The sequence below is a fragment of the Cherax quadricarinatus genome, chromosome 40 (genome assembly GCF_038502225.1).
Source record: "Cherax quadricarinatus isolate ZL_2023a chromosome 40, ASM3850222v1, whole genome shotgun sequence".
NCBI lineage: Eukaryota > Metazoa > Arthropoda > Malacostraca > Decapoda > Parastacidae > Cherax > Cherax quadricarinatus.
This window is the reverse complement of record NC_091331.1, coordinates 10,201,514-10,229,335: the sequence shown is the minus strand read 5'-3', so window position 1 is coordinate 10,229,335 and position 27,822 is coordinate 10,201,514. Positions and strand designations below refer to the sequence as shown.

The 27,822-nt window shown below is 38.9% G+C and overlaps 1 protein-coding gene across 1 annotated transcript in view; it reads left to right on the top strand.

Moving 5' to 3' along the window:
- rl (Mitogen-activated protein kinase rl) overlaps nt 1-21,212 on the top strand; it is a 60,028-nt gene extending 38,816 nt beyond the window's left edge. Inside the window, exons 5-8 of the mRNA XM_053774865.2 lie at nt 533-649; nt 7,907-8,074; nt 9,921-10,109; nt 20,715-21,212. Coding sequence (XP_053630840.1) covers nt 533-649; nt 7,907-8,074; nt 9,921-10,109; nt 20,715-20,852 — 612 coding nt within the window. The 3' untranslated portion in view covers nt 20,853-21,212. The remainder of the gene's footprint in view (nt 1-532; nt 650-7,906; nt 8,075-9,920; nt 10,110-20,714) is intronic.
- Nucleotides 21,213-27,822: the final 6,610 nt, after the last annotated feature.

Here is a 27,822-nt window from a genome sequence, read left to right as displayed (position 1 = left end):
TAGGGGTCGTCCTCGAAGAGGTTGGAAGGAAGGGGTAAGGGAGGTTTTGTGGGCGAGGGGTTCAGACTTCCAGCAGGCGTGCATGAGCGTGTTCGATAGGAGTGAATGGAGACGAATGGTATTTGGGACCTGACGATCTGTTGGAGTGTGAGCAGGGTAATATTTAGTGAAGGGATTCAGGGAAACTGGTTATTTTTATATAGCCGGACTTGAGTCCTGGAAATGGGAAGTACAATGCCTGCACTCTAAAGGAGGGGTTCGGGATATTAGCAGTTTGGAGGGGTATGTTGTGTATCTTTATACGTATATGCTTCTAAACTGTTGTGTTCTGAGCACCTCTGCAAAAACAGTGATTATGTGTGAGTGAGGTGAAAGTGTTGAATGATGATGAAAGTATTTTCTTTTTGGGGATTTTCTTTCTTTTTGGTCACCCTGCCTCGGTGGGAGACGGCTGACTTGTTAAAAAAAAAAAAATTCAATGTATATTATATTTTTTTTTTCCTAAATTTCAGATAAAGCTCATATTTTACAGATCTGTGACTTTGGTTTAGCTCGAGTTGCTGACCCAGAACATGACCACACTGGCTTTCTAACAGAATATGTTGCCACTCGCTGGTACCGTGCTCCAGAAATTATGCTCAATTCTAAGGTAAGTGCTGCATCACAACACTTTATTATACTTAAATTGGATATAATTTTTTTTCAAGTACTGTAACCATATTCTTTGCCTTTCTCCTTTTACCTTCTAGGTCTGTGTATGAGGTTTCTTTAAATTGAACATCAAAGATGAATCACATTTTTGCTTATTCTATCTCCTCAGAATTTATCCTTAAAATTTGGTGTATCTTTTTAGGAATTGTTGCTGGGCAACAAACAGTTGGCATTCTTAATGTACATAAGTGATAAAGATAAGTGGTGGAATATAAAAATAACTTTTATTTATTGATTTATTTACAGTATAAACTACTGTATTCTGTGCAGTGCAAAAATATGAAGAAAAAGTAATTTACATTTATTCAAAATAAATCGTGGATGTATTGTGAATGAAAAGAAAGAGATAATTGTGGATGTTACGAATGAAAAGAAGCTGGATGTCCATGCTCTCAGTGAAATAAAGCTGAAGGGGGTAGGAGAGTTTCAGTGGGGAGAAATAAATGGGATTAGGTCACAGGTTTCTAATAAAGTTAGAGCTAAGGAAGGAGTAGCAATAATGTTGAAGGATAAGTTATGGCAGGAAAAGAAGGAAAATAAACGTATAAATTCAAGGATTATGTGGAGTAAAATAAGGGTTGTATGTGAAAAGTGGGTTATAGTAAGTGTTTATGCACCTGGAGAAGAGAGAAGTGTAGAGGAGAGAGAGATTTTGGTAAATGTTGGGTGAGTGAGTGGGTGGGGAGTTTTGAACCAAGTAAGAGTACAGTGGACCCCCGCTTTACGATCACCTCCCAATGCGACCAATTATGTAAGTGTATTTATGCAAGTGCGTTTGTACGTGTATGTTTGGGGGTCTGAAATGGACTAATCTAATTCACAATATTCCTTATGGGAACAAATTCATTCAGTACTGGCACCTGAACATACTTCTGGAATGAAATAATATCGTAAACTGGGGGTCCACTGTACTTGTAGTTGGGGATCTCAATGCTAAAGTGGGCAAAAATGTTGTAGAGGGAGTAGTAGGTAAATTTGGGGTGCCAGGGGTAAATGAAAATGGGGAGTCTTTAATTGAACTATGTGTAGAAAGAGCTTTGGTAATAAGTAATACATTTTTTTATGAAAAAGATGATAAATAACTGTACATGATATGGTTTAGCACGTAATGAAAGTAGTTAGAATATGTATTGGTGGATAAAAGGTTGATGGGTAGGCTTCAGGATGTACATGTTTATAGGGGGGCAACAGATATATCAGATCATTATCTAGTTGTAGCTACAGTTGGAGTAAGGGGTAGATGGGACAAAAGGAAAATGGCAACATTAAGAGAGAGGTGAAAGTTTATAAACTAAGGAAGGAGAAAGTTAGGGTGAGATATAAGCAACTATTGGCAGAAAGGTGGGCTAGTGCAAGTATGGTAGTGGGGGGGGGAGTTCAAGAGGGATGGGATAGTTTTAAAAATGCAGTATTAGAATGTGGGGCAGAAGTTTTTGGCTATAGGAGGGTGGGTGCAGGAGGAAAGAGGAGTGATTGGTGGAATGATGAGGTAAAGGGTGTGATAAAAGAGAAGAAAGTAGTGTGAAGGCTTACTCAGCCCTGTAAGATCTTAAGTTGGTCTTACCAAGGCTGGCTCCTCCTTAGGAAAATTAATGAATAGAAAAATAACAATAACATACAAATATAAACACTTTACTGTTAGAATTGAAAATATAAAACATTTAAATATGAACTTTTATCCTACTTAAAAGAGAAATGAAAAATGAAATTATTTTTTTTTTTTATTATCACACTGGCCGATTCCCACCAAGGCAGGGTGGCCCGAAAAAGAAAAACTTTCACCATCATTCACTCCATCACTGTCTTGCCAGAAGGGTGCTTTACACTACAGTTTTTAAACTGCAACATTAACACCCCTCCTTCAGAGTGCAGGCACTGTACTTCCCATCTCCAGGACTCAAGTCCGGCCTGCCGGTTTCCCTGAACCCCTTCATAAATGTTACTTTGCTCACACTCCAACAGCACGTCAAGTATTAAAAACCATTTGTCTCCATTCACTCCTATCAAACACGCTCACGCATGCCTGCTGGAAGTCCAAGCCCCTCGCACACGAAACCTCCTTTACCCCCTCCCTCCAACCTTTCCTAGGCCGACCCCTACCCCGCCTTCCTTCCACTACAGACTGATACACTCTTGAAGTCACTCTGTTTCGCTCCATTCTCTCTACATGTCCGAACCACCTCAACAACCCTTCCTCAGCCCTCTGGACAACAGTTTTGGTAATCCCGCACCTCCTCCTAACTTCCAAACTACGAATTCTCTGCATTATATTCACACCACACATTGCCCTCAGACATGACATCTCCACTGCCTCCAGCCTTCTCCTCGCTGCAACATTCATCACCCATGCTTCACACCCATATAAGAGTGTTGGTAAAACTATACTATCATACATTCCCCTCTTTGCCTTCAAGGACAAAGTTCTTTGTCTCCACAAACTCCTAAGTGCACCACTCACCCTTTTCCCCTCATCAATTCTATGATTCACCTCCTCTTTCATAGACCCATCCGCTGACACGTCCACTCCCAAATATCTGAATACATTCACCTCCTCCATACTCTCTCCCTCCAATCTGATATCCAATCTTTCATCACCTAATCTTTTTGTTATCCTCATAACCTTACTCTTTTCTGTATTCACTTTTAATTTTCTTCTTTTGCACACCCTACCAAATTCATCCACCAATCTCTGCAACTTCTCTTCAGAATCTCCCAAGAGCACAGTGTCATCAGTAAAGAGCAACTGTGACAACTCCCACTTTATGTGTGATTCTTTATCTTTTAACTCCACGCCTTTTGCCAAGACCCTCGCATTTACTTCTCTTACAACCCCATCTATAAATATATTAAACAACCATGGTGACATCACACATCCTTGTCTAAGGCCTACTTTTACTGGGAAATAATTTCCCTCTTTCCTACATACTCTAACTTGAACCTCACTATCCTCGTAAAAACTCTTCACTGCTTTCAGTAACCTACCTCCTACACCATACACTTGCAACATCTGCCACATTGCCCCCCTATCCACCCTGTCATACGCCTTTTCCAAATCCATAAATGCCACAAAGACCTCCTTAGCCTTATCTAAATACTGTTCACTTATATGTTTCATTGTAAACACCTGGTCCACACACCCCCTACCTTTCCTAAAGCCTCCTTGTTCATCTGCTATCCTATTCTCCGTCTTACTCTTAATTCTTTCAATAATAACTCTACCATACACTTTACCAGGTATACTCAACAGACTTTTTTTTTTTATTATCACACTGGCCGATTCCCAGCAAGGCAGGGTGGCCCGAAAAAGAAAAACTTTCACCATCATTCACTCAACAGACTTATCCCCCTATAATTTTTGCACTCTCTTTTGTCCCCTTTGCCTTTATACAAAGGAACTATGCATGCTCTCTGCCAATCCCTAGGTACCTTACCCTCTTCCATACATTTATTAAATAATTGCACCATCCACTCCAAAACTATATCCCCACCTGCTTTTAACATTTCTATCTTTATCCCATCAATCCCGGCTGCCTTACCCACTTTCATTTTACCTACTGCCTCACGAACTTCCCCCACACTCACAACTGGCTCTTCCTCACTTCTACAAGATGTTATTCCTCCTTGCCCTATACACGAAATCACAGCTTCCCTATCTTCATCAATATTTAACAATTCCTCAAAATATTCCCTCTATCTTCCCAATACCTCTAACTCTCCATTTAATAACTCTCCTCTTCTATTTTTAACTGACAAATCCATTTGTTCTCTAGGCTTCCTTAACTTGTTAATCTCACTCCAAAACTTTTTCTTATTTTCAACAAAATTTGTTGATAACATCTCACCCACGCTAATATGTACAGTTAGACTGGGGTATCTGGTTGATGTTGACACCGCGCATTGTAGAAATTGTAGCCATTGCTGATGATGTGGGGGGGGGTGGTCACAGCTGGTGAGTGACAACCCAACGACTATTCATTCACAGTAGGTTTTGCCTTGAATGATCCGTCAAGATGATAGGAACGCAGGTCTTTTACCACTTCAAATATGAGGGGTAGTTGCCTGGGGTTGGCTACAACCAGGTATGTAGATCAAGGGTGACGTCCCAGAACTCATGTGAAGTTCATCTCCTTCAACGCTGTCTCTGTGGTTGCCAGATGACCCAAGCTGACATTCCAAGCTCGAAAGAGACAAAAGTTAACCACTGCTTGAGAAATCACTCTCAATGATAAGTAAAGCATTTAAAAGACTGGTGAGGATTTAAAAGCAAGATGTTACACATGAAAGTCAAGGCACTATGAACTAAGTTTTCACAATTAGTTAAGAGTGAAGCTTTTAACCAATACAGTGGACCCCCGGTTAACGATATTTTTTCATTCCAGAAGTATGTTCAGGTGCCAGTACTGACCGAATTTGTTCCCATAAGGAATATTGTGAAGTAGATTAGTCCATATCACACCCCCAAACATACACATACAAACGCACTTACATAAATACACTTACATAATTGATCGTATTGGGAGGTGATTGTTAAGCGGGGGTCCACTGTATATCCATTCAAAATAGGAGCAGAGGCTTTACATACAGTTGTGTTGGGAGCTGTGAGTCAAGTGATTATTCATTTGGTCAGAGCCCCACACATCACCTTTCCAGGTGGAGAAAAGGGGGGGGATAGCGGGAGCTAGACACTGACCCTACCTTAACAAGCAGACTGGCTATCAAACTATCATCACCATATCCTCGCTCGCTACTCCTATCTGTTGAACTTTTCCACTCACAAGTAGCTTATGAGAGGTTTTTTACAAAGCAGAGGTGATATAAGGACAGAGTATATAGAGAGTAAAAAAATGGTGAAGAGTGGTGAAAGTGCAAAGGGAGAGCAAATACTGGAGTGGGAGAGGCACTATCAAGAAATTTTCCTGAGAATAAGAATAAATATTTGAGTGAGATAAATAAGTTAAGGAAGCCAAGGGAACGAATGGATTTGTCAGTTAACAACAGAGTAGGGGAGTAGTAGATGGAGAGCTAGAGATATTGGGTAGATGGCACGAATATTTTGAGGAACTTTTGAATGTCAGTGAAGAAAGGGAGGCAGTAATTTCATGCACTGGCCAGGGAGGTATAACATCTTTTAGGAGTGAAGAAGAGCAGGATGTGAGTATGAGGGAGGTGCAAGAGGCATTATGTAGAATGAAAGGAGGTAAAGCAACTGGAACTGACAGATCATGACAGAAATGTTAAAGCAGAGGGAGATATAGTGTTGTAGTGGTTGGATTAAAATAAGGGTCGGATGTGAAAAGTGGGTCATAATAAATGTGTGTGCACCTGGAGAAGAGAGGAGTGTAGAGGAGAGAGAGAGATTTTGGGAGATGTTAAGCAAATGTGTAAGAACTTTTGAACCAAGTGAGAGAGAAATTGTGGTAGGAGCCCTAAATGCTAATGTTGGGGAGATGGGTGTGATTAAATTATGGGGAATCAAATACAAAATGGGAGTTGACACAGTTACGTTTTGCTGTTGATACTGTGTTTTTGGTGGATTCTAAAGAAAAGTTGCAAAGGTGAATGGAGATGAATGGTTTTTGGGACCTGACGAGCTGTTGGAGTGTGAGCAGGATAATAGTACAGTGGACCCCCGAGTTTCGTGATTAATCCGTTCCAAAGAGCCTGCCGAAAGTCGAAATTCACGAAACTCGAAACCATTTTCCCCATAAGAAATAATGGAAATAAAATTAATCCGTTCCAGACACCCAAAAATATTAAAATAAAATATTTTTTTTCAAATTAAATAAAGATTTACATGCTGAAAACAATCAGAAATCAAGCACGTGCATATAAAAAGTAATAATAACATTGCACTTACCTTTACTGAAGACTTCTGGGTGGATGGATGACGGGAGGAGGGGATAGGAGGAAGGTGTACACTATTGTTTGGAAGGAGAATTTCCTTCCATTGGGATTTCAGGTAGCAAGTCCTTTTCTGGGGTTACTTCCCTTCTTCTTTTAATGCCACTGGGAACAACTTGAGTCACTGGACCCCTGTCGCACAAAATATCTGTCCAGAGAGGTCTGTTTCTGGCATTTCTTTATGATTTGCCTGAAGTGGGACAAGGTTTTGTCACTGAACATGTTGCAGATATGGCTTGTTTCAGCTTGGTCAGGGTGATATTTTTCAACAAAACTTTGCAACTCATTCCACTTTGAACACATGTCCTTAATCACCGAAGAAGGCACCTCCTTCCCTCTCTTTTCCTCCTCCTCTGAAGCAAGTTCCTCAGCTGTGGTCTGATGCTGTTCCAGTTGAAGCTCTTGCAGTTCGTCAGTGGTTAGATCTTCCCTGTGGTCCTCCACCAACTCTTCCACATCCCCGTCACTCACCTTCAACCCTATGGACTTGCCCAATGCCACAACACCTTCCACAGCAGGCAGAGGGTCGGCATGGTCAGGGTCTGCCTCAAACCCTTCAAAATCCCTCTGGGTCGTGTTCTTCGCTTTCTTTACCAAAGGGCTTGCACTAGCTTTCCTTGGGCCCGTGGTGACTTATTTAGCAGTTGCAATCACAAAAAAACAATGGATTATTACGAATGAACCTGCGGGGTGATGGTCACGTGTTGGTAAACAATGGCACACTGAGCGTGAATGGCGTGGGAAACTGGCTTTGTGTGCGCGGTACTAGATGGTCACCGAATCACAAGTCTAATCATGAAACTTGAGGCCAAATTTTGCCAAAAAAACTTGCTGAAAGTCGGATTTCACGAAAGTCGATGCTGCCGAAACTCGAGGGTCCACTGTATTTTGTAAAGGGATTCAGGAAAATTGGTTAGCCGGACTTGAGTCCTGGAAATGAGAAGTACAATGCAGCGATGAAAGTATTTTTCTTTTTGGGGATTTTCTTTTTGCATCACCCTCCCTCGGTGGGAGATGACTGAAGTGTTAAAAAAAAAAAATTCTTAACTCATGTAATCCAAGTGCTGTACTGTATAATTAGATATGGAACTTAATGTTTGTATTATAAAATCACTGTGCTGTATATTTAGTCTTGGAACTTTTTTGTTCACTCTTCATACACACTCGTACTGTTCTCAAGGATATTACAGGTGGAATTGATAAAGATGTGATTGAAGTATAGTAGTGGAAGACTGTTTAATTTTTATTTTGATGTAATATTGTACCTTAATAGTAATTTTCCAAACAATTACAGGGCTACACCAAGTCGATTGATATTTGGTCTGTGGGGTGCATCTTAGCAGAGATGCTGTCAAACCGTCCTCTTTTCCCTGGAAAACATTATCTAGATCAGCTAAACCACATTCTTGGCATTCTGGGCTCACCATGTCAAGAGGATCTTGATTGCATCATCAATGAAAAGGTGCATTTTTTTTATATAAAAATTGTTCTTATTTTTTGACTTATAATTTTTATTTTACCTTGCAGTAAATATGGCCATCTTATTGTAATTGTTAAATTTTTAGTTTGGTATTCAAGCTTTGTAATGTCTGTTGTTTATATTTGCCATACAGTTCTGTACAAACTCTCTTTGGAGTGGCATCTAAACTGTCGTATCTGAGTGCCTCCACAGAGACAGTGATTATATGTAAATGATGGTGAACGTGTTTCTGTTTTGGATCGCCCTTCTGCAGTGGGAGACGGCCAACGTGTTGAAAAAAAAAATCTGTATTCATGAATTTTGATTATCCAGTATTTTTACTGACAGGAAACCAGTGAATAGATTTAATCATCCTGAGTTGTTCTAGCTTAGTTGGTTTCTTGTGCTCAAATCTCTTTTTATTTTTGTTATTATTTTATATGAATGTCAATATTTATTAGAGAGATATAATCTTCTTTCAACAAACCGACTGTATCCCAATGAGGCAGGGTGGCCCAAAAAGAAAAACAAGTTTCTCTTTTTAGATTTAGTAATTTATACAGGAGAAGAGGTTACTAGCCCCTTGCTCCCAGCATTTTAGTTGCCTCTTACAACACGCATGGCTTACAGAGGAAGAATTCTGCTCCACTTTCCCATGGAGATAAGAGGAAATAAACAAAAACAGGAACTAGTAGGGAAATAAAAAACCTAGAGGGGTGTGTATATGTATGCTTGTACATGCATGTGTAGTGTGTCCTAAGTATAAATAGAAGTAGCAAGATGCACCTTAAATCTTGCATGTTTATGAGACAGAAGAAAGACATCAGCAATCCTACCATCATGTAAAAGAATTACAAGATTCCATTGTACACTCACTTGGCAGGACAGTAATACCTCCCTGGGTGGTTGCTATCAATCAACTTACTACCTATTTTCTAGGAATGTAACCCCTCTCTAAGCCTTTCATTTGTCAAGGAATTCTACATTTTACTTTAGTTATACAAGTAAAAATTACTGTTTGTACTGAGAAATTAGAATGACTTAAATGAGGAATTCTTTCAACAGTGTTTATATAAAAGGCCAAAGGTAGAAGGGAAGAAACATAAATAGAAAGAAGGTTTTGTGTGGGTGGAGAAATGAATTGGTTGCGTGTGCTTAAACCTTGGTTTTATTAAACCTCTTGTTCTTAAGATTAACTTTTTTCCTTTTTTTCTGTTTTCTTGTATATTTATCATTACTAATTTTTCACTGTTCTACATCCACCCTGCCTATTGCCTTAAGGAGCACCCCATCCTCTTTTCACTGGTCTAGGTGTATGCAAGTCGTTTCTTTGGTATATACTTTTGTAAATAGATCACTATCAAAAATTCATAAAGTCTTTCAAGCATTTCTGCTGAGATTTCAGTACTTTGGGTATGAAAAACATTTTGGAAAGAAATTTTATGCCTACTTTAAAAGGGTTCTATAGGAAATGAGGCTGTATAGAATTTAGATATGAGGCAGATAAATGGGTGCATGGGTAAATATTTTTTTTTTTTTCAATATGCTGGCTGTCTCCTGCTGAGGCAGGGTGATCCAAACACAGAAATAAACACTTTCACCATCGTTCACACATAATCACTGTCTTTGCAGAGGCATGCACATATGACAGTTCAGATGTCACTCCAAACAGCAAATATCTCAAACCCCTCCTTTAAAGTGCAGGCATTGTACTTCCCACCTCCAGGACTTAAGTCCGGCTAACCGGTTTCCCTGAATCCCTTCATAAAATGTTACCCTACATTAATAAATGGATAATTTAATGACTGATAGCTGGAATCATTGATGATGAATTGTATTCAATTGACAGGCAAGAAGTTACCTACAATCTTTACCATACAAGCCAAAGGTTCCTTGGACAAAGCTCTACCCTAATGCTGATGCCAAAGCATTGGACCTGTTAGACAAGATGCTGACCTTCAATCCTCACAAACGTATTACTGTTGAAGAGGCCCTTGCCCATCCATACTTGGAGCAGTATTATGATCCTGCAGATGAGGTAAGTATTAAATGTCAAATGAAATAAATACTACTTTTACTTCAGCTGCCATCTCTCACCAGTTACTATCTTACCAGAAATGGGCTGACATCACAATTCAGATCACCTTCTGAATGTAACATTCTCACCCTTCCTTCGAAGTGCACTGCAGGCACTATCCTTCCCACCTCCATGACTAGTCTGGCTAACTGGCTTCCCTGAATTCCTTTTTAAAGGTTATATTTCTCACGCTGCAACAGTATGTCTGTTAAAAGCCAAATGTCTTTATTCACTTCCATCTAACATACTCACACAAGCCTGCTGGATGCTCAAGCTCCTAAAGCTCAGTCTCCTTTACCTCCTCCCTATATTTACATTCCTGGGATGACTCTTACCATTTTCTATCTTCCACCCAGATTTATACATCCTCATTATCATTCTATCCCTCTCCATCCTCTCAACATACCCTAACATGTGCCATTTTCTCTTGCTTGCTGATGCAAGCTCTAGATGGGAACTTCTTTCAAACTGTTTGTCTCAGCAGCATAATCACTTGGTCAGGATTGTAGTCAGAGAGAGGAAATGTCCCACCCCTGCATCAGACTGGTTTTTCACCTGCAACTGGTGATATTTTATACAAAATTTATTTTTTATTTTTTATTATCACACTGGCCGATTCCCACCAAGGCAGGGTGGCCCGAAAAAGAAAAACTTTCACCATCATTCACTCCATCACTGTCTTGCCAGAAGGGTGCTTTACACTACAGTTTTTAAACTGCAACATTAACACCCCTCCTTCAGAGTGCAGGCACTGTACTTCCCATCTCCAGGACTCAAGTCCGGCCTGCCGGTTTCCCTGAATCCCTTCATAAATGTTACTTTGCTCACACTCCAACAGCACGTCAAGTATTAAAAACCATTTGTCTCCATTCACTCCTATCAAACACGCTCACGCATGCCTGCTGGAAGTCCAAGCCCCTCGCACACAAAACCTCCTTTACCCCCTCCCTCCAACCTTTCCTAGGCCGACCCCTACCCCGCCTTCCTTCCACTACAGACTGATACACTCTTGAAGTCATTCTGTTTCGCTCCATTCTCTCTACATGTCCGAACCACCTCAACAACCCTTCCTCAGCCCTCTGGACAACAGTTTTGGTAATCCCGCACCTCCTCCTAACTTCCAAACTACGAATTCTCTGCATTATGTTCACACCACACATTGCCCTCAGACATGACATCTCCACTGCCTCCAGCCTTCTCCTCGCTGCAACATTCATCACCCACGCTTCACACCCATATAAGAGCGTTGGTAAAACTATACTCTCATACATCCCCTCTTTGCCTCCAAGGACAAAGTTCTTTGTCTCCACAGACTCCTAAGTGCACCACTCACTCTTTTTCCCTCATCAATTCTATGATTCACCTCATCTTTCATAGACCCATCCGCTGACACGTCCACTCCCAAATATCTGAATACGTTCACCTCCTCCATACTCTCTCCCTCCAATCTGATATTCAATCTTTCATCACATAATCTTTTTGTTATCCTCATAACCTTACTCTTTCCTGTATTCACCTTTAATTTTCTTCTTTTGCACACCCTACCAAATTCATCCACCAATCTCTGCAACTTCTCTTCAGAATCTCCCAAGAGCACAGTGTCATCAGCAAAGAGCAGCTGTGACAACTCCCACTTTGTGTGTGATTCTTTATCTTTTAACTCCACGCCTCTTGCCAAGACCCTCGCATTTACTTCTCTTACAACACCATCTATAAATATATTAAACAACCACGGTGACATCACACATCCTTGTCTAAGGCCTACTTTTACTGGGAAAAAATTTCCCTCTTTCCTACATACTCTAACTTGAGCCTCACTATCCTCGTAAAAACTCTTCACTGCTTTCAGTAACCTACCTCCTACACCATACACTTGCAACATCTGCCACATTGCCCCCCTATCCACCCTGTCATACGCCTTTTCCAAATCCATAAATGCCACAAAGACCTCTTTAGCCTTATCTAAATACTGTTCACTTATATGTAGTAGGTTGGTAGACAGCAACCACCCAGGGAAGTACTACCGTCCTGCCAGATGACTGTGAAACAAAAACCTGTAACTGTTTTGCATGATGGTAGGATTGCTGGTTTCTTTTTCTGTCTCATAAACACGCTAAGATAACAGGGATATCTTGCTACTCCTACTTACACTTTGGTCACACTTCACAGACACGCACATGCATATATATATATACATACATCTAGGTTTTTCTCCTTTTTCTAAATAGCTCTTGTTCTTTTTTATTTCTTCTATTGTCCATGGGGAAGTGGAAAAGAATCTTTCCTCCGTAAGCCATGCGTGTCGTATGAGGCGACTAAAATGCCGGGAGCAATGGGCTAGTAACCCCTTCTCCTGTATACAATTACTAAAAAAGAGAAGAAGAAAAACTTTATAAAACTGGGTTGCTTAAATGTGCGTGGATGTAGTGCGGATGACAAGAAACAGATGATTGCTGATGTTATGAATGAAAAGAAGTTGGATGTCCTGGCCCTAAGCGAAACAGAGCTGAAGGGGGTAGGAGAGTTTCAGTGGGGGGAAATAAATGGGATTAAATCTGGAGTATCTGAGAGAGTTAGAGCAAAGGAAGGGGTAGCAGTAATGTTAAATGATCAGTTATGGAAGGAGAAAAGAGAATATGAATGTGTAAATTCAAGAATTATGTGGATTAAAGTCAAGGTTGGATGCGAGAAGTGGGTCATAATAAGCGTGTATGCACCTGGAGAAGAGAGGAATGCAGAGGAGAGAGAGAGATTTTGGGAGATGTTAAGTGAATGTATAGGAGCCTTTGAACCAAGTGAGAGAGTAATTGTGGTAGGGGACTTGAATGCTAAAGTAGGAGAAACTTTTAGAGAGGGTGTGGTAGGTAAGTTTGGGGTGCCAGGTGTAAATGATAATGGGAGCCCTTTGATTGAACTTTGTATAGAAAGGGGTTTAGTTATAGGTAATACATATTTTAAGAAAAAGAGGATAAATAAGTATACACGATATGATGTAGGGCGAAATGACAGTAGTTTGTTGGATTATGTATTGGTAGATAAAAGACTGTTGAGTAGACTTCAGGATGTACATGTTTATAGAGGGGCCACAGATATATCAGATCACTTTCTAGTTGTAGCTACACTGAGAGTAAAAGGTAGATGGGATACAAGGAGAATAGAAGCATCAGGGAAGAGAGAGGTGAAGGTTTATAAACTAAAAGAGGAGGCAGTTAGGGTAAGATATAAACAGCTATTGGAGGATAGATGGGCTAATGAGAGCATAGGCAATGGGGTCGAAGAGGTATGGGGTAGGTTTAAAAATGTAGTGTTAGAGTGTTCAGCAGAAGTTTGTGGTTACAGGAAAGTGGGTGCAGGAGGGAAGAGGAGCGATTGGTGGAATGATGATGTAAAGAGAGTAGTAAGGGAGAAAAAGTTAGCATATGAGAAGTTTTTACAAAGTAGAAGTGATGCAAGGAGGGAAGAGTATATGGAGAAAAAGAGAGAAGTTAAGAGAGTGGTGAAGCAATGTAAAAAGAGAGCAAATGAGAGAGTGGGTGAGATGTTATCAACAAATTTTGTTGAAAATAAGAAAAAGTTTTGGAGTGAGATTAACAAGTTAAGAAAGCCTAGAGAACAAATGGATTTGTCAGTTAAAAATAGGAGAGGAGAGTTATTAAATGGAGAGTTAGAGGTATTGGGAAGATGGAAGGAATATTTTGAGGAATTGTTAAATGTTGATGAAGATAGGGAAGCTGTGATTTCGTGTATAGGGCAAGGAGGAATAACATCTTGTAGGAGTGAGGAAGAGCCAGTTGTGAGTGTGGGGGAAGTTCGTGAGGCAGTAGGCAAAATGAAAGGGGGTAAGGCAGCCGGGATTGATGGGATAAAGATAGAAATGTTAAAAGCAGGTGGGGATATAGTTTTGGAGTGGTTGGTGCAATTATTTAATAAATGTGTGGAAGAGGGTAAGGTACCTAGGGATTGGCAGAGAGCATGCATCGTTCCTTTGTATAAAGGCAAAGGGGATAAAAGAGAGTGCAAAAATTATAGGGGGATAAGTCTGTTGAGTGTACCTGGTAAAGTGTATGGTAGAGTTATAATTGAAAGAATTAAGAGTAAGACGGAGAATAGGATAGCAGATGAACAAGGAGGCTTTAGGAAAGGTAGGGGGTGTGTGGACCAGGTGTTTACAGTGAAACATATAAGTGAACAGTATTTAGATAAGGCTAAAGAGGTCTTTGTGGCATTTATGGATTTGGAAAAGGCATATGACAGGGTGGATAGGGGGGCAATGTGGCAGATGTTGCAAGTGTATGGTGTAGGAGGTAGGTTACTGAAAGCAGTGAAGAGTTTTTACGAGGATAGTGAGGCTCAAGTTAGAGTATGTAGGAAAGAAGGAAATTTTTTCCCAGTAAAGGTAGGCCTTAGACAAGGATGTGTGATGTCACCGTGGTTGTTTAATATATTTATAGATGGGGTTGTAAGAGAAGTAAATGCGAGGGTCTTGGCAAGAGGCGTGGAGTTAAAAGACAAAGAATCACACACAAAGTGGGAGTTGTCACAGCTGCTCTTTGCTGATGACACTGTGCTCTTGGGAGATTCTGAAGAGAAGTTGCAGAGATTGGTGGATGAATTTGGTAGGGTGTGCAAAAGAAGAAAATTAAAGGTGAATACAGGAAAGAGTAAGGTTATGAGGATAACAAAAAGATTAGGTGATGAAAGATTGAATATCAGATTGGAGGGAGAGAGTATGGAGGAGGTGAATGTATTCAGATATTTGGGAGTGGACGTGTCAGCGGATGGGTCTATGAAAGATGAGGTGAATCATAGAATTGATGAGGGAAAAAGAGTGAGTGGTGCACTTAGGAGTCTGTGGAGACAAAGAACTTTGTCCTTGGAGGCAAAGAGGGGAATGTATGAGAGTATAGTTTTACCAACGCTCTTATATGGGTGTGAAGCGTGGGTGATGAATGTTGCAGCGAGGAGAAGGCTGGAGGCAGTGGAGATGTCATGTCTGAGGGCAATGTGTGGTGTGAATATAATGCAGAGAATTCGTAGTTTGGAAGTTAGGAGGAGGTGCGGGATTACCAAAACTGTTGTCCAGAGGGCTGAGGAAGGGTTGTTGAGGTGGTTCGGACATGTAGAGAGAATGGAGCGAAACAGAATGACTTCAAGAGTGTATCAGTCTGTAGTGGAAGGAAGGCGGGGTAGGGGTCGGCCTAGGAAGGGTTGGAGGGAGGGGGTAAAGGAGGTTTTGTGTGCGAGGGGCTTGGACTTCCAGCAGGCATGCGTGAGCGTGTTTGATAGGAGTGAATGGAGACAAATGGTTTTTAATACTTGACGTGCTGTTGGAGTGTGAGCAAAGTAACATTTATGAAGGGATTCAGGGAAACCGGCAGGCCGGACTTGAGTCCTGGAGATGGGAAGTACAGTGCCTGCACTCTGAAGGAGGGGTGTTAATGTTGCAGTTTAAAAACTGTAGTGTAAAGCACCCTTCTGGCAAGACAGTGATGGAGTGAATGATGGTGAAAGTTTTTCTTTTTCGGGCCACCCTGCCTTGGTGGGAATCGGCCGGTGTGATAATAAAAAAAAAAAAAAAAAAAATAATTATATGTTTCACTGTAAACACCTGGTCCACACACCCCCTACCTTTCCTAAAGCCTTCTTGTTCATCTGCTATCCTATTCTCCGTCTTATTCTTAATTCTTTCAATTATAACTCTACCATACACTTTACCAGGTATACTCAACAGACTTCTCCCCCTATAATTTTTGCACTCTCTTTTATCCCCTTTGCCTTTATACAAAGGAACTATGCATGCTCTCTGCCAATCCCTAGGTATCTTACCCTCTTCCATACATTTATTAAATAATTGCACCAACCACTCCAAAACTATATCCCCACCTGCTTTTAACATTTCTATCTTTATCCCATCAATCCCGGCTGCATTACCCCCTTTCATTTTACCTACTGCCTCACGAACTTCCCCCACACTCACAACTGGCTCTTCCTCACTCCTACAAGATGTTATTCCTCCTTGCCCTATACACGAAATCACAGCTTCCCTATCTTCATCAACATTTAACAATTCCTCAAAATATTCCCTCCATCTTCCCAATACCTCTAACTCTCCATTTAATAACTCTCCTCTCCTATTTTTAACTGACAAATCCATTTGTTCTCTAGGCTTTCTTAACTTGTTAATCTCACTCCAAAACTTTTTCTTATTTTCAACAAAATTTGTTGATAACATCTCACCCACTCTCTCATTTGCTCTCTTTTTACATTGCTTCACCACTCTCTTAACCTCTCTCTTTTTCTCCATATACTCTTCCCTCCTTGCATCACTTCTACTTTGTAAAAACTTCTCATATGCTAACTTTTTCTCCCTTACTACTCTCTTTACATCATCATTCCACCAATCGCTCCTCTTCCCTTCCCTCCTGTAACCACAAACTTCTGCTGAACACTCTAACACTACATTTTTAAACCTACCCCATACCTCTTCGACCCCATTGCCTATGCTCTCATTAGCCCATCTATCCTCCAATAGCTGTTTATATCTTACCCTAACTGCCTCCTCTTTTAGTTTATAAACCTTCACCTCTCTCTTCCCTGATGCTTCTATTCTCCTTGTATCCCATCTACCTTTTACTCTCAGTGTAGCTACAACTAGAAAGTGATCTGATAAATCTGTGTCCCCTCTATAAACATGTACATCCTGAAGTCTACTCAACAGTCTTTTATCTACCAATACATAATCCAACAAACTACTGTCATTTTGCCCTACATCATATCTTGTATACTTATTTATCCTCTTTTTCTTAAAATATGTATTACCTATAACTAAACCCCTTTCTATACAAAGTTCAATCAAAGGGCTCCCATTATCATTTACACCTGGCACCCCAAACTTACCTACCACACCCTCTCTAAAAGTTTCTCCTACTTTAGCATTCAGGTCCCCTACCACAATTACTCTCTCACTTGGTTCAAAGGTTCCTATACATTCACTTAACATCTCCCAAAATCTCTCTCTCTCCTCTGCATTCCTCTCTTCTCCAGGTGCATACACTCTTATTATGACCCACTTCTCGCATCCAACCTTTACTTTAATCCACATAATTCTTGAATTTACACATTCATATTCTCTTTTCTCCTTCCATAACTGATCATTTAACATTACTGCTACCCCTTCCTTTGCTCTAACTCTCTCAGATACTCCAGATTTAATCCCATTTATTTCCCCCCACTGAAACTCTCCTACCCCCTTCAGCTTTGTTTCGCTTAGGGCCAGGACATCCAACTTCTTTTCATTCATAACATCAGCAATCATCTGTTTCTTGTCATCCACGCACATTTAAGCATCCCAGTTTTATAAAGTTTTTCTTCTTCTCTTTTTTAGTAAATGTCTACAGGAGAAGGGGTTACTAGCCCATTGCTCCCGGCATTTTAGTCGCCTCATACGACACGCATGGCTTACAGAGGAAAGATTCTTTTCCACTTCCCCATGGACAATAGAAGAAATAAAGAAGAACAAGAGCTATTTAGAAAAAGGAGAAAAACCTAGATGTATGTATATATATATGCATGTGCGTGTCTGTGAAGTGTGACCAAAGTGTAAGTAGGAGTAGCAAGATATCCCTTTTATCTAGCGTGTTTATGAGACAGAAAAAGAAACCAGCAATCCTACCATCATGCAAAACAGTTACAGGTTTTTGTTTCACAGTCATCTGGCAGGACGGTAGTACTTCCCTGGGTGAGTTATTGAAACTGCAGATTATGGTTGTACAAATTTTGAAAGTGCTGTATGCGATAAATGACAAATTTGTGTAGATGCATAAAAATAAGCAGTGAAAGTACAAAAGTGATAGTTAGATTCCATTAGAAGAGGGTTGGAGCTAGTATATTAATTATGGTGGAAAACAGTTGATGTGTAGAAAAAAAATATTTAGAAATGCATCACAGTTTGCTAGAATTTTTTTTTTATATAATTTTTAATTTTTCACAACCTCTATTTTGGATTCTAAAATTCACTTAATGTTGACATCACTGAATCTTGATGTACCTTGTTTGTCATCATATATGCAAAGAGAGTAGTTGAAATAAAGTGAGGCCTCAATTAAGTGATACAAAAGTTTTTACTTACCCTCTAGTTCATTATAGTCATTGGTAACACTACGAATGCACTGAAGTTTCTTTTCATCTTACATTGGTGTAATTACAAACAAAATCTGTGATAGAAATATTGTACAACTGTCAGGAAAAAGATCTTATAATTTTTATATGAGATGTATATTTTATTAGGCTGAATCAAATATCATGTAGTAATTTGTGAATATGCCCCTAGTTGACCAAATTGTCTTCAGTATAATGAAGTGTGTGGGCAAAGATGTTGGGTAAGATCTAAAGTGTGATGGAAGGCCACTGAAAAAAATTGTGCAGAAGCAGTAGTGATGCAGTAGAATAGACAATGAAAAGTGTAGCACATGTACCATACACTCCGGCATATAAGGAGCATGACAGAAGTATCATAACGGTAAATCAGTAATCATATTCAAGGGCTAATTACCCATTTTCTTTATGCTATAGCGTAACCCATACAAGACGCAGGAGGATTTTGTGGGAAAAAAGGCGTGCTTTTATGCTTTAGAATACAGTATATGCTTGTTAGACACTTTACTTAAATTTTTAAATACACTTTTTTTTACCACTGGCCGTCTCCCACCGAGGCAAAGTGACGAGGAGAAGAAACACTTTCACCATCATTCACGCTATCAATGTCTTGCCAGAGGCATGCGGGTATAACAGTTCAGATGACCCTCCAAATAGCAAATATCCCTACCCCTCCTTTAGAGTGCAGGCACTATACTTCCCACCTTCAGGACTCAGATCTGGCTCACTGGTTTCCCTGAATCCCTTTACACAAGTTTGCACTGCTCACACTTCATCAGCTTGTCAGGTCCCAAAAACCATTTGTCTCAATTCATTCCTATCTAACACACTCACACATGCCTACCATGTCCAAACCCCTTGCCCAATGAAAAACAGGGGTGCCTCCCAGCATACATAAGGGGGATTACCAATAAACCCCAAGCTGTCTTCAAGAGGGAGCTGGACAGACACCTTAAGTCAGTGCCTGACTAGCCAGGCTGTGGTACGTTGGTTAGCGTGCAGCCAACAGTAACAGCCTGGTTGATCAGGCCCTGATCCACTGTGAGGCTGATCATGGACCAGGCTGCAGAGGCATTGACCCAGGGACATCCTCCCTCCATCCTTTCCCACCTTCTCTCCACTACAGATTTATACACCCTCCAAGTCATTCTATTTTGCTCCATCCTCTCTAAATGCCCAAACAACCTCAACAACCCCTCCTCAGCTCTCTCTATAATACTTTCAGTAGCTCTACACCTCCTCCTTATCTCCAGACTATGAATTTGCCGCATAATATTTACATCACACATTGCCCTCAGACATGATCTGTCCACTGCCTCCAACCTCCTCCTCACCACAACATTTAGAACCCATGCTTCACACCCATATAAGTGTGTTGGAACCACTGTACTCTTGTACATTTCTCCCTTTGCTTTCATGGATAACATTCTTTGTCTCCACAGATGCCTCAACACACCACCCACATTTTTTCTCTTCATCAGTTCTATGGTTTGCCTTATCTTTCATATACCCATCCACTGACATGTCCACTCCCAAATATCTGAACACATTCACCTCCTTGATACTCTCTCCCTCCAATCTGATATCCAATCTCTCATTACCTAATTCACTTGTTACTCTCATCACCTTACTCTTTCTGGCGTTCACTTTACTTACCCTCCCAAATTCATCCACTAACCTTTGCAACTTCCCTTAATTTTCCAAAAGCTCAGTGTCATCAGCAAAAAGTAACTGTGACAACTCCTATTTTGTATCAGATTTGACAAATTTTAATCCCACACCTCTCTCCAACACTAGCATTCATTCCTTTTACAACCCATCTATAAATATGTTAAACAATCATGGTGACATCATGTCCTGTCTTCAACATACCCTAAGCTAAACCTTACTATCCTCATAAAAACTCTTAACAGACTTTAGTAACCTACCACCTATTCCATACACTTGCAACATCTGCCACATTGCTTCCCTATCCACCCTGTCATATGCCTTTTCTAAATCCATGACAGCAAAGAAAACTTCCCTATCTATATTTAAATGTTGTTCATTAAAGGTAGTGAAATGGTTTGAAAACAAGGTGGTGTTTTACTCTGTCTGACTGATGTTTTATCATTTCATTTGTTATGTTGATGCCTTAGTGGGGTGGCTACAGTGCTGTTCACCTTCACACAGCTTTTTTTAATAAATACTTTATCCTTTATCTTTGTCTCATGTGCATAACACAGAGGGTCACCAATTGCCTTGCTGGTTAGAAACTGGGCTGCAAATAGTTTATGGAGGATCAAGCTTCCACCAAACCTTGTGCTGAATTTCACACATGGGTTTGGCACTGTATGAAACATTACAATAACCAATAAAAGTTTTTGAAATATGGCACTATAAGTTTTATATTAAAATGTTTTGTGCTTTCAGCCTGTTGCTGAGGAACCTTTCAAATTTGAAATGGAACTTGATGACTTGCCAAAGGAGAAGCTTAAAGAACTAATCTTTGAAGAAACGGTGTTATTTAAGCAACGTATTACTGCTGAAACACCTATGCAGCAAAACTGAAGTAGAAGATAGGTTATAAAAGTGACTTGAGAAATGAGCAGTATAGTATGAACAGGCTAACTTCTTTGGGAGGACATTTATGGAAATGTCTGGAAACTTTTGGCAAGCCAGCCTGTTTGCTAAAGATTCAGGTATTACCAAGAAATGTGTTATATTGTCACTGAAGAATGCTGTGTTTAGGCCAGCGGAGATCATTACTCTTGAAAGCCCATTTGGGTTTGCGGGACCTGAACCAAAGGGCATGATCTCTGTGTGATGAAAATTGGACAAGTGCCTCTCCTTAAGGTTCATTCAGGCAATACATAAAAGACTGAGTGTTTCATCTGGGAAGTGAGCCTGCAAAGAGTTCATCTGACATAAGTGATGGAAAAGATTTGATGACAATATGAACAATGGGGGCAAGATATCTGATGGCTCAGAGTGTGAATTTGAGAAAAGTTTCTTCCAAGAATCTAATAACTACTTTCAATATTGTGGCACTTTTACCCAACATGTGTTTCACATGTGGCAGGTAATTGCATAAATTTTAGAAAGTTTTAAGTTACATGATTCTTCAGAAGTAAAGGGACATAATTCTTACAAATTAATTTCCTTCTAGAGTAACTGTGGTGTTTACTTAAGTGGTAGCGATCATTTATGCCTCTTAGACAGTCAATGCCATGCTACTTTGGAAGTGCTGATGAGGAAATAATTCTGAGGAAGGTGTTGCTCATAACCCTTGAAATGTGGTAATAATGGCAATGTGGAGCTTTTGGGGGGAAATGGGGGGGGTAGATGAGGGTTGGGGAGAGGTTATTTCGTATGGGATATTGGGGCTGTAATGCATTTTTTAACATCAGTCAAATGTAACTCCTATAATGCTGACTACTTAAGTCAAAATTAAAAATATATCTGCATTCCAACTACAGTAGTATGTGTCTACCTGAAGAATCAATTAGAATACACTGCTGTCAATTTTGAGAGGACATGATATTTATTCAGCATTGGGAATATTAATTGTCATTTTACCCTAAAACCAAAGTAAAGAATGTTTAAATAAAAAGTATAAAAAAAAAATTGGTAATATGTTGGTAGTGTTTTTAATGAAATCGTGTACGCAGGTGAGCATTTTCCTTGAGACACATTGTCTTAGGACAGGAGGTTCTCTCAACACCTTGACCTGTATGTTGACCATACAGCATAGCTAATTGAAATGTGTTACAGGATTTGGTTCTTAGGAAGATCCTACTTTAAGCTAATAGTCTATAGTTTAATTAACAGTTAAAAATAATAGTGACTTGCATAGTTCATAAATTTTCAATATTATGTTGGCTATGAAATAAGAATCTACCATGTCATGTCAACCTGACACCAAGATAAATGAATGAATATTAAAATTTACTTGTATTTGTGTCCATATTAAGAAGAGTATGAAGTCTTCTTAGTTGGGTATAAAAATGTTTGAATTTATCTTATATTATTTTTATAGGGCTTTAATATTGTATTTAATGGGTTGAGCAAGCATTTCTGATACTAAAAATGTCATGAATTATATTTTATGACAGGAAGGATATGCAAGGTGTTGATCATTGATCACATGTCAGGGATATACTTAAACAGATAAGCAGCATTATAGGGAACAAGCCTTTAATAATGAGATCCCAAGATTTCTGTAACGAGCATATCATGTCCCAATTGTAGACAGAGGTCCAAGGGTACACACTGGGCAGTGCCCAAAGTTGTATGCAGACAGCATAAGTTATTCAAGAATCATGCATTTATAATTTTAGCTCAAGATTATTATGTACATCTCAAATTTATTCTTTTATTTTCCAAAGTCCAATGAAGTATATAAGAATTCTTACATTTTGTGCAAAATATTGAAAAATATCCTGTGTCAGATTTGTGATTGAGAATGAGTTTGTGGATTAATTAGGTAAGTGCTGACAGCTTAATAAATATCAGACTTTTCTATATTTGCTGTCATCTATTTTCTCTGTTAATAGCTGTTACTTTTGCACTTTAGTGAATGCTAGGAAAATAACCTCCATACAAATGGCAGTAAAAATATCATAGTGTGTTTTGATGATAAAGAGGTCTATTGCTGTCTCTTGATACCTCAAGTTTGTAGACAGTCATGGTAAGTGTAATTGTATGTGGGCATAATTGTTATGTGTCATGTTATTTGTATCATCTTGTTCCCTCACTGTGAGGTGATCCATTTATTAGGCCAGAGTTGGTATATAGTCTTGAGATATTAGTAATAACAACCTATTTTTCATAGTTGAATGTGCCATAAGGAGTCCCTATCATATGAGCAGGGATTTTTAACAAAAGATTTCCATTTCCATTTCATAGTCAGGCATGCCAGTATTTTTTTATCCTGAAATGTCTTTGGGTATTAAGAATAATTTCAAACTATACGATTGTTTTTGTGTCCACTTAGTCTATTATGAGTATATAATTTATGAGCAGGTAAATAATATTGAGACACCGGTGATTGTTACTAAAGATGACCAACAAAATGACAGTACATGTGACTTTTTCAAGTTTTCATGATTAATGCTCATTTTAGTTCCTTCTATTATTTTTTGTGTTATTATTACCTTATAATTTACATTAAACTTCATTTACAGTAAAACCTATCATACCTGGTGTTCCAGTAACTCTCAATATCTTTTTCCAATATTGTTCATTACTCAAAAACAAATAAAGTACTCAGTAGTGGCACAGCAAGGGGAAGGGATCAGCCAATGTTTGTTGTGGGCATGGACTTACTGCCATTTTTGTGTTTATAAATATTGGCTAGTATTATGACTAAGTAGGAAGGAAATTTATTTTAAAAAATTATTGCTCTTCTTTAGATATGACCTCTTAATTACACAAATACTGTGCATATAATATTGCTGCAGTACATCAGAAAGCAGTGCATGTTAAGGAAAGCATGTTATGGTGATATAAGTTAAAAGTACTGTAGTTTGTTCAAATTTGATATAGCAAGGCTTTGATTAGTACGAATAATTAATTCTGCTAAACGATGACATTAACCTAATTTGTACTACTTGAAGTTGTTATAACAGTCTTCTTTCTTTCAACACACCGGCCATATCCCACCGAGGCGGGGTGGCCCAAAAGGAGAAACAAAAGTTTCTCCTTTTACATTTAGTAATATATACAGGAGAAGGGGTTACTAGCCCCTTACTCCCGGCATTTTAGTCTCCTCTTACAACACACATGGCTTACGGAGGAAGAATTCTGTTCTACTTCCCCATGGAGATAAGAGGAAATAAACAAGAACAAGAACTAGAAAGAAAATAGCAGAAAACCCAGAGGGGTGTGTATATACTATATGCTTGTACACGTATGTGTAGTGTGACCTAAGTGTAAGTAGAAGTACCAAGACGTACCTGTAATCTTGCATATTTATGAGACAGACAAAAGACACCAGCAATCCTACCATCATGTAAAACAATTACAGGCTTTCGTTTTACACTCATCGGCAGGACGGTAGTACCTCCCTGGGTGGTTGCTGTCTACCAACCTACTACCTTTAAACACAAAGTATAGTACGTAATTGGTCTCTCTCCATTGAAAACACAGTATTCAATAAAAATTTTTAATACACTACCAAAGGATAACAACAATGTATTTTCTATTCAGGTTTATTATAAACTGAATAATGATGAAGTTATTATATTTTATTGTTGATCTAAGTTAAGGTCTCTTATTAGCCATTCTTCTAGAGTCTGATTCAAGCAAGTTAGACACTTGTAGAGTCCAGTTCATTGAAACCAAGCTGCCTACCAATGTCTGTTATTCCTTCAACAGTAGCTTGCACTTGAGAGGGGAAGCCCTCAAAATTATTTGTGCAATGAGGCACAATGTGTTAACACACTGCACACATTGTTTGCAGTTTAATTCTTTCCAAGCATGAGAAATATTATCAAATTTGTTGGTCTGTGTTTCCACCATCTTCAACTATTTTCTTCAAAAAAATTAAGATATTTAGCAGCAGTTTCTTAATCTACATTCACCAGTAATTTTATCATTGTATATGACTCGCAAAATCGTAATGACACGATTGCAAACAAACCATACCACGGGCGGGATTTGAACCTGCGGTCAGAGTGTCTCAAAACTCCAGACCGTTGCGTTAGCCACTGGACCAGCTAGCCACAATAAGATTCATCCAACTAGGTATATTTCTACACCATAGGAAGGTTAGCATAGGCACCACTGTGACCACAAATGCAAGTTTTTACAGACGAATCTCCAGCTAGCGTGGCCGTGACGAACTCTAGCAGTGAGGGGACTTCAGCTAGAGTTCGTCACGGCAATGCTAGCTGGTGATTCGTCTGTAAAAACTTGCATTTGTGGTCACAGTGGTGCCTATGCTAACTTTCCTATGGTATAGAAATATACCTAGTTGGACGAATCTTATTGTGGCTAGCTGGTCCAGTGGCTAACGCGACGGTCTGGAGTTTTGAGACTCTCTGACCACGGGTTCAAATCCCGCCCGTGGTATGGTTTATCATTGTATAATTTAATTCAATTTCTAAAATGGTCGGACCAGCCATTCTGTCATTGTAATGCTTCTATTTCTAGTTGTTTGCAAGCCACAAAAAACGCCGATGCAGCTGTACCTTTGTCTTTGATTTCATCTGCGTGTTTTATAACATTATATACTGTAGATTCATGCATTCCAACATCTCGGCCTTTTTTAAGGGTTGCTATTGCCATGTGCATGTTGCTTTTTTATGGCTATTTTTTATTCCAATGCAATAACAAGCCTCCTCTTTTTTGCTCTTGCAGTATTTTCACTGTCAGGTATTCTTGTTTGCCCCTATTTTCTAAGGGCAGTTTATCAAAACTTAAAATATAGTACTGACAACAGGCAGCTGGATGGGCAGCAAACTCGTACTGACCAAATTTTGACTTATTAAATAAGGTCTGGTATTTTATAATTTGTGGTAAATCAAATTTCATTCTAATTGAGGTTTTGCTGTGCTTCTACTACAGTTGTGCATTCTTTGAGTAAATGTAAAGTATAAGTACTCAGATAGCCAAGTATGCATTGATCAGACAAGTTCTGCTTAATTTGAGGCAGAACTGTATCAGCAAAAGCTTGACATGATGTGGCTGGATGATTAGCAACCAAGCAAAAGAATTACAGTATGCAGAAACTAATACTTTTGAGCAACATTTCCTTGGATTGTCTTGATTTGTTTAGCTAACATTGTGGTACAGTACTAGAAAAACAATGATGGCGAAAAGAATTCTGCAGGTGAATGAGATTATAGATATGAAAATGAGATTGCAAATGAGAGGGAGATGGAAATTCTCCAAGAGTTCTGATATGGGTTTCATATTTATACCTGTCTCATTCTCTTTAAAAAGTTTCATTTCATAAATGGTGTTAGAATATTGGCCTCAGATTTTGTAATGTTTCAATAGATAGGATAAGAGAAATGGAATAATTAACATAAAAAAAAATTAAAGAATCCTGTTTTGTAGCTTTTTACAACAATTTTTATTATTAAGCATTGTTACAGCAAAATGCATGAGAGCAGATGTGCAGCATATATCATCATCATTCAACAAACTGGCCATATCCCACTGAAGCAGGGGTGGCACAAAAAGAAAAACGAAAGTTTCTCCTTTTAAATTTAGTAATATATACAGAAGGGGTTACTAGCTCCTTGCTCCCCTATATACAGTAGGGCCCCACTTATTCAGCAGGTTAGGCTCCAGGCTACTGCTGGAAAGCAGAATGCCATTTTTTCCACTTATAAATGAATATAAATGCCAGATAACAAATTTACACTAACATATATTAAGTTAGCAATAGTACTAGGCATTAAAAACAATACAAATTATAATATGCACACAGTACACCCATTACTTACCTTAAAATATTTGTAGTCTTAATGGAGGGTGAGAGGTGAGTTTGTAGGAAGTCAGGTTTGGGAGGTATGGTAGCCAGCCAGGCCAGCCCACCCCACCCCACCCACATGTAATATACTACATTTAATTAAAGCACCCCAGAGTGATAAAATACATATACAGTACAGTCATTAATTGCCTTAAAATATTTGTAGTCTTAATATAGGGTGAGAGCTGAGTTTTATTTGTAGGAAGTCAGGTTTGGGAAGTATGGTAGCCAGCCAAGGCTGCCCTCTCCACCTCACCCCACCCCACCCACGCACAATGTAAACAAACCAGCTGAACATGTCTGGTGTTCATTCATAAATGTTTGTATTATACAATAATAAAAACACTTTACATTGTGTACAAGTTGTCTCCATGTTGACACAGTAGAATAAATAAAGACCAACACTTCCATTCTCATGTTATTTTTAGAAGGAATGATGCTCTGACAAATTATTATTATTATTATTACAAATTATTATTACAAGTCATTATTACAAATTATTATTATTATTATTACAAATTATTATTACAAGTCATTATTACAAATTATTATTATTATAATCATAAAAAAGAAGTGCTAAACCCACAAGGATCGTGAATATCTATAGATAGAGTGAAGGCATACGAAAGGAATAAATTTCTAGTTAAGTTTCTGGTGTTTGACTAGAGAAAATGTAATTCTTCTACTCTCCTACCAAATGCTTGGTAAACAAATCGCATATTTGTGTCAATTTTTATACAATGGGTGTATGTATCATGTTTATATGTTATGTAACTTGTTTATTATATAATTTTGAAAATATCATAGATGGATTAATGGAAATGTCTCTATTAACGTAATCTATGACATTTAATGCACCCAAGAGATTATATGGCATCGAGTAGAGAGAGACTTAGTGATTTTAATGTGTACCTGCACGCCAACACAGTGTGTAAGTATATTTAGGTACAGGTACACATAAATATAATTATCAGAGTACATATAAAATATGCAATAACTTTAAAACACTTGACATTTTGGAAAATTTCCGGACATAATAGAGTTGTGCTCACGGAGAAT